The sequence below is a fragment of the Bos indicus genome, chromosome 10, assembly GCF_029378745.1.
Source record: "Bos indicus isolate NIAB-ARS_2022 breed Sahiwal x Tharparkar chromosome 10, NIAB-ARS_B.indTharparkar_mat_pri_1.0, whole genome shotgun sequence".
Lineage (NCBI taxonomy): Eukaryota > Metazoa > Chordata > Mammalia > Artiodactyla > Bovidae > Bos > Bos indicus.
The window spans coordinates 49,570,545-49,585,652 of NC_091769.1; the positions used below are offsets into that span (position 1 = coordinate 49,570,545).

Sequence of the window (15,108 nt, forward strand, 5' to 3'; positions counted from 1 at the left end):
CCCATATAGGTCATTACAGAGTATGGAGTAGTTCTGTGTCAGCTTGTTTTTCTTCAAGAATTTCTTGGCTATTCTTGGCTCTTTGCATTTACAGATTTGGGAATCAGCTTGTCAGTTTCAGCCAACAGCAACAGGAAGATTGGGCTTTTTGTTAGGAAGTGCATTGACTCAGTCAATGTGGAACAGATTAACAGCTTTATAATAACAAATCCGTCAATCTGTGAACTTTAGATATTCTTCTGTTTATATCTTCAATTTCTATTAATATCTTTATGATTTTCTTTGTAAAGTTCTTGCACATCTTTTGTTAAATATTTTTGTTGTTGGCTGATATGTTATTATAAATGATATTTCTGAAATTTTATTTTCTTATTAGGCTGTTACTGATAATACAGGATTTATTTGCATATTAATTTTGTATGTTGATCTTGTATCTTAGTAACTTGCCTAAGCTCATTCTAATAATTTATATTTTCAAGTTAAACAATTATGTTCTTGGCAAATAATGACCATCTTACTTCTTCTTTACAATCATTATACCTGTTTATTCCTTGCTCCCTTTGCCTAGAATTCAAATAGAAGGTAAATAATGGGCGTCTTTGTCTGTCTTTAATCTTAAAGGAGGAGATTTTCAACATTTCACCATTTTATGTAGTGTTTTGTATGGGTGTTTGTGTATGCCTTTTGTTTGAAGAAAGAAGTTCCTTTCTATGCCTAGTTAAGAATTTTAATAATGAATGGGTAAAAAAAGAAATTTTCAGATATTTTCTCTGTATTTATTGAGATTATGTGATGGTATAACCTTTTTATTCTACTAATGTGATGAATCATATTAATTAATTTTAAAATGTTAATCCAAACTTGTGTTCCTGCCATAATTCCGGCTTGCTCATGATATATTACTCTTTTTAAATATTGGTGAAATTGTTAGTCACTCAGTCATGTCCAATTCTTTGCGACCCCATGCCTCTGTCCAACAATTGGTAGATTCATTTTATTAATATTTATCTTGCCATTTGTGTTTATAAGTGAGATTGACCTGTAAGTTTCCTTGTGAGGTGTTGGTATTAAGATTAAGTTTATGTCTTAAAGTGATTTGGGATCTGTTTCCTCTTTTTCTGTTATCTGGTAGAATTTCTGTAAAAATCAGTGTTATTTCTTAATTAAATGTTTGGTAAAATTGACGTGTGAAGCCTGCAGGCCTAGAGCTTTCTTTTAGAGGAGTTTCTAATTATCAGTTCAATGTTTGCTGTTTTTAAATTGAAGTATAGTTGATTTACAATGTTGCGTTTATCTGTTGTAGAGCAAGATGATTCAGTTACACTACATATATATGTGTGTATGTGTGTGTGTGTGTATATATATACGCATGTTCTTTTTATATTATTTTCCATTATATTTTAATCATGGGATATTGAATGTAATTCCTTGTGCTATACAGTAAGACCTTGTTGTTTATCCATCCTGTATATAGTAATTTACATCTGCTAACCCCAGACTCCCAACCTGCCCCTCCCCCACTCCATGTTTCCTGGCTTTGTTTCTGTTGAAAAGTCAGCTGTTTATCCATTTATGCTGCTTTGCAAGTAATATGTTTCTTTTCTTTATCAGACTTTAAATTTTATCTCTCCCCCTTTCAACAATTGTCCTACGTTGTACCTATGTTAGTCTTTTGTTGTTGTAAATATTCCTTTGTACATGTTCATTTTATAACATATTGCTCCTTGGTATGTGATTTGATGACCTTTACCAGTTTGGGAGAATTCTCAGTCACTATCTCACCAGACATCACTTCCTGCTAATTTGCTTTCTCTTCTGGATCTAGGTTGTATTATGTTACATCTTACTGTGTTCTGAACATCCCTTACATGCTCTTCTGTATTTACCCTCCTTTTGACTCCTCATGCATGATTCTCAGTATTTTCTTCTAGTTTACTAATTTCCTCTTCAACTATCCCTATTACACTATTTCACCCATCCCCTGAGTCCTTAATTTCATTTACTGTATTTTTTTAGTTCTAGACTTTTCATTTGGTTCTTTTTATACATTTCTGTAGAAATTCTTTTGTATAATTGCTATAAAAAGTCTCAATTATGTCTTCAGTTCAGTTCAGTTCAGTTACTCAGTCGTGTCCGACTCTTTGCCACCCCATGAATCGCAGCACACCAGGCCTCCCTGTCCATCACCAACTCCCGGAGTTCACTCAGACTCACGTCCATCGAGTCAGTGATGCCATCCAGCCATCTCATCCTCTGTCGTCCCCCTCTCCTCCTGCCCCCAATCCCTCCCAGCATCAGAGTCTTTTCCAATGAGTCAACTCTTCTCATGAGGTGGCCAAAGTACTGCAGTTTCAGCTTTAGCTTCATTCCTTCCAAAGAAATCCCAGGACTGATGTCCTTTAGGATGGACTGGTTGGATCTCCTTGCAGTCCAAGGGACTCTCAAGAGTCTTCTCCAACACCACAGTTCAAAAGCATTATGTCTTAGGCACAGTGAATCCATCTTAGGTGTATTAGGCAGAATTGCTTTAAAGTCTGTATCTAATACCTCTGTTATGTAGAGTCTTTGCAAGTCTTTTCTATTATTTGTGTGTGTGTTAATTTTATAAGGCTTCCATAACAAAGTACCACAAACTGGATAGCTTAACATGATAGATACTTCTTGTTTCACAATTCTGAAGGCTGGAAGTTTAAAATGAAGGTTTTAAAAGGCCATGCTCCTTCTGAGACCTATAAGAGAGAATCCTTTGTTGCCCCTTTTTCCTTCTGGTGTTTGCCAGCAATCCTTGGCATTACTGGTTTGTAGATATATCATTTTCATCTCTGCCTCTGTCATCATGCAGGATCTTTTTTCCTGTATGTCTCTGTCCTTTTCCTATAAGGACACCATTCATATTGAATTAAAGGTCCACCCATCATAGCTAATTACATCTACAACAATTCTATTTCCAAAGAAAGTCACTTTCTGAGGGAGTAGGAATTTAGGGTTTCAGCATATCTTTTTACAGGGACACTTCATTCCGTGCCATGTTGTTTTTCTCTCTTCTTGTTTATTCCATGTTTCTTCATTGTATGTCAGAATATTCTTTATCAGGGGCCAGAAAATTGTATATGAAAAATTCTGGACTTGATGTCAAAGCTACAGTGTTGTCTTCCTGTATTACTCTTGACTACACTAGCAATCTGGATTCACTGTAATCCAATTACAGGGAGTTAGGTAGTTTGAAGCTTGGCTTTGCACCCTAGAAAGCCCAGTATATTTCCCTCTTACTGCTGGGATGTTGCCATTCATGGTCTGACATTGCCAGTCTTTGGAAAAACCTGCTTGCAAGGCTGGCTGTCTGCTAGCATCTGGGAACTTGGCTAGTAAACAGTTTCCTACGCTGATGTAAAACGTCCATTAGCTGATAAGGAGGGCTCATTGTACATACACTGTTTGTATAAATACTATGGCTTATTCTGAACATCTGCTTTCTGAGTGTCTGGAATTTTGGTATGTGTTAGGCAGAGGGTTGCCTGCATGATGCATCCCCCAATAAAAGCATTGAGTGCTGAGTCTTCATTAAGTTTATCTGGTACAAAAAGATGTTGCTGGAGGAATTAAGTGGATCTTGTGTGGCTCCAGTGAGAAAGGCCTTTTTTTTTTTTTAAATTGTAGAAAAATGTTTGTAGCATAAAATGTACCATTTTAACAATTCCAGGGTACAATTTACTACACATTTAAAAAAAATTACCTGTTTATTTTATGGCCACAGAATGTGGGCTCGTAGTTCCCCGATCGGGGATCTAACTCATGCCCCCTGCACTGGAAGCACAGTGTCTTAGCCACTGGCTTGCTAGGGAGGTCCTACTGTATGATTTTAGTGCATGATTTACTGTGATTAAGTACATTCATAGTGCCATGTAACCATCATCACTGTCCATTTTCAGAGCTTTTTTATCATCCCGAATAGAAAGCCAACAAAGGACTTTTGAAGATAGCATCTCATTTTCTCTGAACTTTATCCCACACTTCTTTGCCTTTTTTGGATTCTCCTTTTATTTGTATCCTTTTGCTATAATAAATCTTATCCATGTGTGCCACTGTATGTTGAAGCTATAAGTCCTTGTAGAGAAGCACTGAGCCTGTGTCCGAACTCAGAACATTTGTTTATCTAATTCATAGAGCAGTTTTTGTTCTTCTAATCCTGAGAGATTATTGAAAACTCTGGTTCATCTCTTAGGTCTCAGTTGCTTTCTCCAGATTAACAGGTGCTCCTAAGAGAGAAGCAGCCCTCAGTGCCAGACTCACATCTCCAAGTGTGTTTCTTCTTCTGGTTTTTGGCTCTGAATATAGTCCCATTCCCTTTTTCTGGTAACCACTAACAAATTATGTAATTTAATCACTCATAGTATTTATGGCCTGTCTCTGTCTGTTTTGTTTATTGATACATCATAAGCACCTGGAACAGTATCTGACACACAGAGGTGCTCAATAAGTATTTTTTAGAGAGTGAAGTTGGCTTGCATAATTGGTTGAAGGAGCAGTAAAAAGTCAAGGAGAAGGGAAATGGTAGATAACAAACCACAGAATTTATATACTTTATTCATTTTACTTTTCCTAGATGTGTGTAAGACAAGCCATTGGAATACAAGAAGAAAATATTATAGCTTTTACTTTTTCTCTAAAGAAATTAAAAACTAAACATTATTCATGTTAAGTAAGTGGAGTGACAGGTGGTCCTCTCCTTTGAATGTTGTTGTAGAGTTCTGTTACATATAAAATAGAAAATATTTTTATTATCTCCACATTGTACACCGTCCAAGAAACAGTGTGCCCAGTCCATTCCATATGAATGGTCATCCTCAGAGTTGTGCTGTATAGCATCCTCGGGTTTATTAAGGATGACTTTGTTGTTGAAAATGAAAGATGCTGCTTATTTAAAACAGCAACAACAAGAACAAAAAGAAACCCTCATATATGCCACAGAGTCCACCAGTGGCAGGATCAGAATTTAGTCAGTTTTTTTCAAGTATTTATTTATTTATTTTTGGTTTTGCTGGGTCTTTGTTGCTGCACATGGACTTTTCTGGTTGCAGCGAGCAGGGGCATCTCTTCATTGCAGTGCACGGGCTTCTCATTAAGTAGCGTCTCCTGTTGTGGAGCACAGACTCTAAGCACATGGGCTCCAGTAGTTGCAGCATGCAGGTGCAGTACTTGTGGTGCACGGGCTTTAGCTACTTTGCAGTATTTTGAATCCTCCCTGACCAGGGATCAAACCTGTGTCCCCTGTATTGGCAGGCAGATCCTCATTCACTGTGCCACCAGGGAAGTCCTGGTCACAATTTTTAAGTGTTTATAACTTTGCTGTAAACCTTAAACAGGGCTAGGAAAAAACGGGGAGGGGGGAGGTCAGAGGTAACAAAAATGAAGCACTCACTGTGTGTATAACAATGTTAATCAGTGTGACTGAATACAAATAATTCATTGTGTCTTAGAAACTGGGATAAAATCTTAACCAGAAAATTTCCACGTGCTCCTATTTCTTTCCCATGCAATCATGCACCCTCGTCCTTTCTAAGTTGTGACCTGTGTTTTCCTCACTCAACCTTTGCTAGCCGCTCCTCCATTTAACTGTGGCATTTCATTGTTAGTTTTCCCTGCCCAGCTCTATGATCTCAAAATTTCAAAGAAATTTAAGACAGTTTCTTCTCAGAAATCAAAGCCGGGGACCAGTGCGTTAGAGCTTGCTTTCTTTGTTTTTTTTGACATTACATCTTTTGGAGAGAAAAGTGAGAGTAGAGTTTACATGTGTGATTGAGAGATGCAGATACAGCGTATCATACAAAACACAAGAGATACAAAATGTCACTTACTGAACTGAAGAGTGTATTGATTTATAGGACTCCAGTTCAGCAGTTATCTAAACTGACTGTGTGTCGCAGTCGTTTGTAGAGCTTGTTAGATTGAAGATTATCGGCCCTGACCCTAGGAGTGTCTGATTCGATAGGTCTGGATTGGAACCTAAGACTTTAGCGTTTGTAGCATGTTCTCAGGTGGTGCTAATGCTGGTAGTCCAGGGACCATACCTTGAATACCTTTCCTGTAGCTCCTAGTCTCCTTTTTAGGTAGAATAAAAATACTTGTTTTTTGTTTCCCTGCTTTGCTATGAACATGTTCTTCTCTTCCTTTAGATTGCTGTGTTATTTTTTCCCTCTTGCCCCAAACACTAATATGTACTCCCTAAAGAAAATTCCAAAAGTCATCTTACCACAACTTCTGTATCTACTTTTCAGTTATCTAATGTATATCAATTCTGCATAGTCGACATACAAGCAGTCCTTCCTTTGTGCTATTCTGATATCCACAAATGTCAGTTACAAAGGCATATTAACTGTAATTGTGTAAACTACCAACTTTACTGCTGACTCTTCAGTTCACAGATCACTACATAAATAACAGACTTGCGTCATGACCAGTCACCAATCATATCACTCCTTTAAGAGTCTGTCAGTGTTTTTGGTCGCTGTGTACCTGTTACTGAGATCATGCATAGAAAGCAAAATGTCTAGTTGTGTTCCCTCCTTGTCTCCCAGTGATAAACTCACATGATGTTTTGTAAAAGTGGATAATCAGAAGAGGGAATTGGCCAACAAAGATTAAAGCACAGCAAAGAAACAAAAGACCATACTGCTGCAAATGGAATTTGAATTGAATATAAATGGAGTTATAGAAGAAATAACTGACAGTAGAAATGTTGACACTGCTGAGGTTCAAGAGACAAGATGAGCCACCAGAGGAACTTAGTGAAAGTGATCTGACTCACATAAATAAGGAAAGTGCTTGTGGCATAAAGGATGAAGAAATGACCCTGGCACAGTATTTTACATTGAAGAAACACTTTGAGATATTTCATGACCTTAAAAGTGCAAAGGGTATAACGTTGGGAGCTGATCCAACAATGATCAGCAAGTGTGAAACCCCTCCACAGCATAGAAAAGGTGCTTGCTCCCTATCATAAGTTGTAACAGGAGAAAGTGACAAGCACTATTCAGACTACTATTAATGAGTTTTATAATGAAATAATACTTTAAATCTCAGTGTTTGCAATTTATAGTCTACTAAATAAAGATTAGTTTTTACTGTCTTCATTTCTCCATGCATTTATTACTGATGGGGAATTTATAATGTTTTGATCAAAAAATCTTAAAGGTAATGGAGCAATTGTAATTTTTCCCATTGATTATTAAAATCGCTTGCATAATTTTGACTTATGCATGATTATTTTTATCATCCCCTACTACATGTAGAATAGGGACTGCCTATATACATGTATGTGTGTGTGTGTGTGTATATATATATGTATGAATTCATGCATGTATGTAAAGCCCTGATTTGTATTAACTAACCTTTCCAACCTTGACACACTTAAAAAAGTATTTGGATAGCATACTGTGATATGCAAGAGTCTACGAGGCCAGAAAGCTGTTGCCATCCCAAGTCTTGTGCAGTTGCCCCAAGGACTGAGGAAATAAACATCTAAACTCATTTGAGGCCCACTGGTTAAAATGTTCCAATGTTGAGAGAATTGAAGCCCTCATGGAACTTAGTACAGTATTCTCTGTATATTTTAGACTAACTGTATTTGACATATACTATAATACATACTTTTCATTGAGATTGCTTTAAAAAGGTAAGAACTGTGAGTTTCCTCAAAGACACATTTAGTAAATGTCTAAACTGTTTTATTGTACTTAATATTTATTGCCTTTTGACAGTCTTTAAACCATTAAACTGTGTCCTTTTTATTAGAAACGTCACTGTGTAATGAGTGTTAGAAATGCAGAGGTGAAACCGAAACTTGGCACAGGAAAGAATAAGTAGGCATGGGAAAAGATTTGTTGTCTTAGAAGAAAAGTATCTGGTAAAAATATTTCTAATTCTTTTTTATGAGCACAAAGCAGATGAAATGAAAGGGGGCAAGATAAGAAATGAGATACTAAATTATTTGCAGGTTTTTTGTATTATGATTGATGTCAACTATCCAGGTCATGTGTTTTGATAACCAAATTTTGGAAGCTAAAAAAATTAAAGTGATACTATTTTCAGCGTTAGTGAATATTATACTCTTAGCGATTGATGTTTTTGACTGGTGTAATAACATGGGTTTTGTATTAATGTGATTATATAACATTTAACTAAACGCCATTTTTTGTATCACTTCCCTGGCACATTCCCAGGCCTCAGTGTTGTGTCTCAACCTGTTTTGTGGGAGAACATGTACAAGTGTAATCATGAGAGTTTGCTGTTTTGTTTCTTTGAATTCTAGAATTAGGTCATGTTTATAAGAAAGTAAGACTTGGAGCAGACTATTTTGATTTTTTTTTTTTTTAATCGTAGGAAATCTTATCATGTGCTTTAATTAAAAAATAAGCTAGATTTTTTTAAGGTTTATTGAGGTATAACTAATAACATTTTAAGATATTTAAATCATACATCATAATGATTTGATATATGTATACATTGTAAAAGAATTCCTCTCATCTAGTTGAATTAACAAATCCATCATCTCCAGGTATTTTTTTTTTTTGGATGAGAACATTTGAGTTGTACTCTCTTACCAAATATCAGTTATATAATCTACTATTATCAGCTAGAGTCACTGTGTTATACATTAGATCCTCAGACCTTATTCATCTTGTAGCTGAAGGTTTGTACCCTTTTAGCCCCCAACCCCTGAGAACCACTTTTCTACTTCTTTCTTTGAGTTTGACTTTTATTCCCCCGGATTCCTCATATAAGTTATCATGCAGTATATATCTTTCTCTTTCTGACTTATTTCACTTAGCATCCAATTCATGGATGAATAATATTCCATTATTTGTGTGTGTATCACACCTTTATCCTTTCATCTGTTGGTGGACACTTAGGTTATGCACATCTTGGCTATTGTGAATAATTAAGCCAAGTTTTTACCTTAACCAAGTTTGTCTGAGTAATGTATTTATCATACCCAAACTATATTTTATCTGCTTGCTTTTATAGTATTATGGTACATGCATACATGAATGCTAAGTCGCTTCAGTCATGGCTCTTTGCAACACTGTGGACTGTAGGCCACCAGGTTCTTCTGTCCATGGCATTCTCCAGGCAAGAATACTGGAGTGGGTTGCCATGCTGTGCTCCAGGGGATGTTCCTGACCCAGGGATCAAACCCACATCTCCTATGGTGCCTGCATTCCAGGCAGATTCTTTACTGCTGAACCACTGGGAACCCCAGCACCACCTGGGAAGCTCTCTAAAAATTTAATTTCCATAAAAATGAAAGTTTTACTAGAAATTAGAAACCACTGTTTCAACAGTTCTTAAATTGTAGACTTAGAGATGATTTCTTTGATGTGGACGTGTATAAACTTTTCTATGTTCAGCAAATATTTTAGAATTAATACATATTCCTTTATAATCTGACTTCTGGTATTATTTTAAAGTACAGCTTTACTTAATAAACTTAATAAAATGTCTATTTCTCTTTTTAGAATATAAAGTTCCTTTATAATTATGACAGTTGTGTAAAAACATCTTTAAAAAGATTGGATAACTTAGCTTTTTTGATTTTTAAATACAGCAATTGTTCTTTTTAAGTTTGATCTTTTATTTTAGGACATATTGATGCATTTACATCAAAGCTTTTCCTGCTTGAAGAAATTACCTCAGAAGAATTGAAAGAAAAACTTTCAGCACTCAAGTAAGAAATTTTGTGGTAGGAATTTAAAAGCTTGTTAACATGATCATTAATTTTCCTTTATCACTAAGTATTGGTTTAAATTATTTATTTTCAAGACTTTCATCCTTTTATAAATTGAGGCTTTCCTTGACCCAGTTTATGATCCATTTTACATTAATCATTTCCATCTCCAAATTAAATGTTCTAGTGGCACCAGTATTTCTACTTAAGACAAAGGAGGCTAAAACAATAGAGGAGTCTTCCATCTTGGTGAAGTATGGGCACACATATTTCACTTCTTTCCAGAGGTGGGAATAAATAGGCCAGTCAGACTTTGAGCTCAGGGATATATACACTCATTCAGGTATTCTAACTTCTAAAAATTTGTTCTTCTACCAACTGTTACTGTACATCAGATTGAAATTAATTTAATTTGCATCTCACAACTTTCCAGGAAGAACTGGTGGTACCTTTAATCTACATTTTATACATGAGGAAACTGGAACTTGGAGTGACTTTCCCCAGAGCACACTGCTGAGCTAGGATGACAGTTGGTCGTTAATATGTTTGATTCATCTGAAAGGATGGGAAATCGCCCTGACTTATATTAGTTCTGTAGTTCCAGCTTTGGGGCTTGTCATAGTTTTTGAAGGCTGTAGATTCAAGTTTGACTTCCTTGCTTATACTTAAACATCTGTTATAAGTATTACTTCTTTTGATGGGTAACTTTTTATTTACATATGTGAATAGAAAAGCTTTTCCGTACATTTATGCACTGCCTGCTCTACCTCTCCCAATGAAAACCATTTTTTAAATAAATAATCAAGGGAATGAATGTAGGTCTAGAAGAGATATTTAAATCAATATCTTATATTTCATTTCCTTTTATTCATTTAAAGTACCTCTCAATTTCTTTGAAATTCACCACCACCATCTCTAAAAGGCAAACTCCTCTGCAGATTAATTCTGCTAAAGACGTTTTAAACTTCAAAAATTTTAAACTTATAAACTTATTAAAACATTTATAGTTTGAGAGACTTTCCTGTCAGTCCAGTGGTTAAGACTCCATGAACCAGTGCAGGGGGGTTGATGCCTGGTGGGGGAACTAGGATCCCATATGCTGCGTGGTACAGCCATAAAAACAAAAACATTTTTTTAAAAAACACGAACTCAAAGGGAAATACATTCTTTAAAAAAAAATCAGAGCTTAAAATAGTGATCTCTTTACTGATCACTGCTCTGACTGACACAAGCCAAAATACTTTATGATTTTTAAGGGAAATCAGAAAATGGCAAAAATGAAGTAAATACTAAAATTCAGTCAAGTTAGAAATACATTTAGATATTTGTTTTACATTATTTCATCTGTTGTTTTCTTTTGTTATTGAGACATTTCTTTTCCCAAGGAGTTACAGTTGTTAAGAGTAAGTTTTTTTGTTCCTTAATTTTATTTGGATTTCTTCTGTTTAATAGGATTTCAAGTTTATTTAACATCCTCCAACACATTCTAAGAAAATTAAGTAGGTAAGTACTCTGGAGGCGTTTTTCATTGTTATGTCTAATTTTCTTGGGTGAAAAAACTTTGAATACATCTTGTTAGGAATAGACAGAAAATAACCTAGAAATACAAAATTTATTCTGTTGTGTCAAAGTGGAATTGTGAAAATATAAATAGGAAGGAAATATAATAACATTTGGCTTTACTGAGCTTACAGTTAAACATTTTTTTCTGTACAGCTATTATAATGGCTTCCTATTGCCACTGTAACAAATTATCACAAACTTAATGGCTTCAGACAACTCAAATTTATTCTCTTGTAGTTCTGCAGCTCAAAGATCTGAAATTCTCTTCAGTGGACTAAACTTGTGTCAGCAGGGCTGGCCCCTTCTGGAGGCTCTTAGGAATCAGTTGTTTCCTTGCCTAATTTTCAGCTTCTAGTGGCTGCTTGTATTTCTTTTCTTTTTTAATTGAAATATAGTTAGTGTACAATATTATGTTAGTTTCAGGTATACTAGATAGTGATTTGATATTTTCATACATTATGAAGTGATTGCAATAAGTCTAATAACCATATATCTCCATACAAAGTTGTTACAATTATATTCTTTATGCTGTGTGTTACATCCTTGTGACTTATTTATAATTGGAGGTTTGTACCTCCTCAGCCCCCTGTGCCTGTTTCTCCACACACATACTATCCTCAGTCAGCAACCACCCTTTTGTTTATGTGTCTGTAAGTCTATCTTACTTTTGTTTCTTTTGCTTTTCAGATTCCATATATACGTAAGGTCGTATGGTATTTGTCTTTCTCCGACTTATTTCACATGGCACAATAACTTGTAGATACAGCCATGTTGCTGCAAATGCAAGATTTCATTTTTTATGACTGAGTAGTATTCCATTGTCGGAGAAGGCAATGGCGTCCCACTCCAGCACTCTTGCCTGGAAAATCCCATGGACGGAGGAGCCTGGTGGGCTGCAGTCCATGGGGTCGCAAAGAGTCAGACACGACTGAGCGACTTCGCTTTCACTTTTCACTTTCCTGCACTGGAGAAGGAAATGGCAACCCACTCCAGTGTTCTTGACTGGAGAATCCCAGGGACGGGGGAGCCTGGTGGGCTGCCGTCTGTGGGGTCGCACAGAGTCGGACACGACTGAAGCGACTTAGCAGCAGCAGCAGTATTCCATTGTACTTTTATCACATCTTATTTATCTGTTCATCAGTAGACACTTAACTTGCTTCTGTATCTTGGCTTTTATAAATAATACTGCAGTGAACATTGGTGTTTATATATCTTTTGATATATGATGAATACCCAAGAGTAGAATTGCTGGATCATATGACAGTTCAATTTTCAATTTTTTGAGGTACCTCCCTACTCTTTCCCATAGTGGCTGCATAATTTATAATCCCACCAGTAGTGTACAAGGATTCCTTTTTCTCCACATCCTTGCCAACACTTATTTATTGTCTTATTGGTGATAGCCATTCTGACAGGAGTGAGGTGGTATATCATTGTGGTTTTGATTTGCATTTCCCTGATGATTAATGGTATTGGCCATCCAACCAGTCCATTCTGAAGGAGATCAGCCCTGGGATTTCTTTGAAAGGAATGATGCTAAAGCTGAAACTCCAGTACTTGGCCAGCTCATGCGAAGAGTTGACTCATTGGAAAAGACTCTGATGCTGGGAGGGATTGGGGGCAGGAGGAGAAGGGGACGACAGAGGATGAGATGGCTAGATGGCATCACTGACTTGATGGACGTGAGTCTGAGTGAACTCCGGGAGTTGGTGATGGACAGGGAGGCTGGCGTGCTGCGATTCATGGGGTCGCAAAGAGTCGGACACGACTGAGCGGCTGATCTGATCTGATCTGATGCTTTCTTTGGAAAAATACCTATATTTCTTAGATTGTAGTCCCTTACTCCATCTCCAAAGTACATTATTCACATTTTTGCTTTTGTTGTTACATTGTGTCCTTAATCACATTTACAAGCCATTGATGGGTAATGTTCACAAATTCTAGAGAAGAATGACTTATAAGTATGATTAATCCTTGTTTTTAATGATAGATTGTGAGGAAGAACTGATATCCTCCATAGTACCTTTGCACTGGAAGAGTGTAAAAACAACAACAAAAAAGGAACACACAGGATGTCAATCATATCCTTTTACCTCTTCATGTTGGTACACTGAATTCCTTAAAGCTTTCTAAAGAGAAAGGGTTTAATGCAAATTTGACAGAACTTCTTATTGTGATAGTAGAGGATCACAATAAAGGGTATGGGTTTTTTTTGGTGTTTGATTGCCTGGGTTTATATGCAGGTCCTGCACTCAGAACTTGGGCAAATTACTTAATATCTCTAATTTTTGTTTGTCTCTAATATGGAGTTAATAATTTTATCCCTTCAAGATTTGTTGTGTAGGATTTGTTGTTGTTGTTGTTGTTGTGTAGGATTTAATGACAAAAAGGACATAAACAGTGCAACATTTAGTTCATGATAAACATTCAGTACCTATTAACTGCTTAGGTTGCTATTATTCTCAGGGCCCCTCATATTGTGATTGTTCTGTTAACTGTTTCTGCCGCTTTATTTTAAACTTTTCAGTGTCGTGTGTCACTTTCACCTTTCTATCTCTGTTCACTTGTTAGTAGACAGAAAGTAGTTACAGTGCTTGTTTAATTAAATGTTGTGTATAGAAATGGTATGTATGTGTTCTTACATACTCATATGTCTGTGTACTTTTCGTTATGTGTTGTCCAGGAATTAGAGAATTAGGCAGACTATTTGTCTCCCATTAAATTATTGAAAACTTCCAAATTGACTGACATAACAATGAAAAGAAAATAATTATATATCCTAAACTTGGAATAAGAACTAAAACTAGTTGCTAAAAAGGCATGAAAATAGATTAGAAGATTCTTAAATCTTATTTGATCAACAGAGTGTTTTTAGAGATGATGTCCCATTCCCCTAATTGTTTTTTTATTTTATTAATAGGTCATGATTAAGAAAATGCTATTGAAATTGACACAGTGAATCAGTGAGTTGAGTTTTACTGTGTGAATTTAGCTTGCAGGAGGGTTCCTACTTGTTGTCTCACGCCGCAGAAGATTCTTCGCTCCTGATCTACAAAACCTCTGATGGAAAAGTTACTAGGACAGCGTACAACTTGCATAAAACACATTGCGGCCTTCCTGGTGTGCCTTCCAGCCTCTCGGTTCCCTGGGTCCCTTTAGATCCCAGTCTCTTGTTACCATATCATATCCATCACGGAAGAATACCTTGTACTTTTCCACCTAAGTCACTGGGTCCCACAGCGCAACAAAAGGTAGGATCTTTTCTGAAATAAAATGTTCCACTAGGTTGTTTATTATTAATCTGTTTTGCTATGCATTTCAACCTGGTGTCCATATTTGCCATGTTAATCACAACACCATTCTAAAAACAGTGTTTATTGGAACGATAGGTAAAGTTGTATGCTCTTGTGAATCCCCCATCATTTTAGCAAAACTTTCTGTTTTTTGTTAGGTTTATAGTCAACTAAAGAAAATTCTATTAGCCTGCCCAGTGAGGGCATGAGCAAGGCAACCACATAGTTAAATCCCTATGTTCCTATGAAAAGCAGAGTTATAATTTTTTTTCAGTTTTTATGTATACTTTTTTATTTCATTAAATATTTGAGGCAATTTGCAGAAGAATACATAGAATAAAATTATGGTGATGCAATTAAAAATTGATAAGTAGGATATGGAAAAATATAAAAACAAGTGTTAGTAATTAGTGACTGCAGTGCCTTATTAAAAGTACAATAAAATGTTAAGTAAATTGTGTTTTAATGCTAAGTATTTTTTATAACTCAATATTTTAGTTATAATTAATGTTATACTCTTTATAGCAT

The 15,108-nt window shown here is 35.9% G+C and overlaps 1 protein-coding gene across 9 annotated transcripts in view; it reads left to right on the top strand.

Moving 5' to 3' along the window:
* ICE2 (interactor of little elongation complex ELL subunit 2) overlaps positions 1–15,108 on the top strand; it is an 84,165-nt gene that overhangs the window by 61,182 nt on the left and 7,875 nt on the right. For 6 of the 9 annotated variants that reach the window (XM_070796648.1, XM_070796647.1, XM_070796646.1 and 3 more), the window contains 3 exons: positions 9,640–9,724; positions 11,177–11,227; positions 14,280–14,538. In XM_070796648.1, the coding sequence (XP_070652749.1) occupies positions 9,640–9,724; positions 11,177–11,227; positions 14,280–14,538 (395 nt within the window). The other 3 variants (XM_070796652.1, XM_070796653.1, XM_070796650.1) reach the window with 3 other exon arrangements.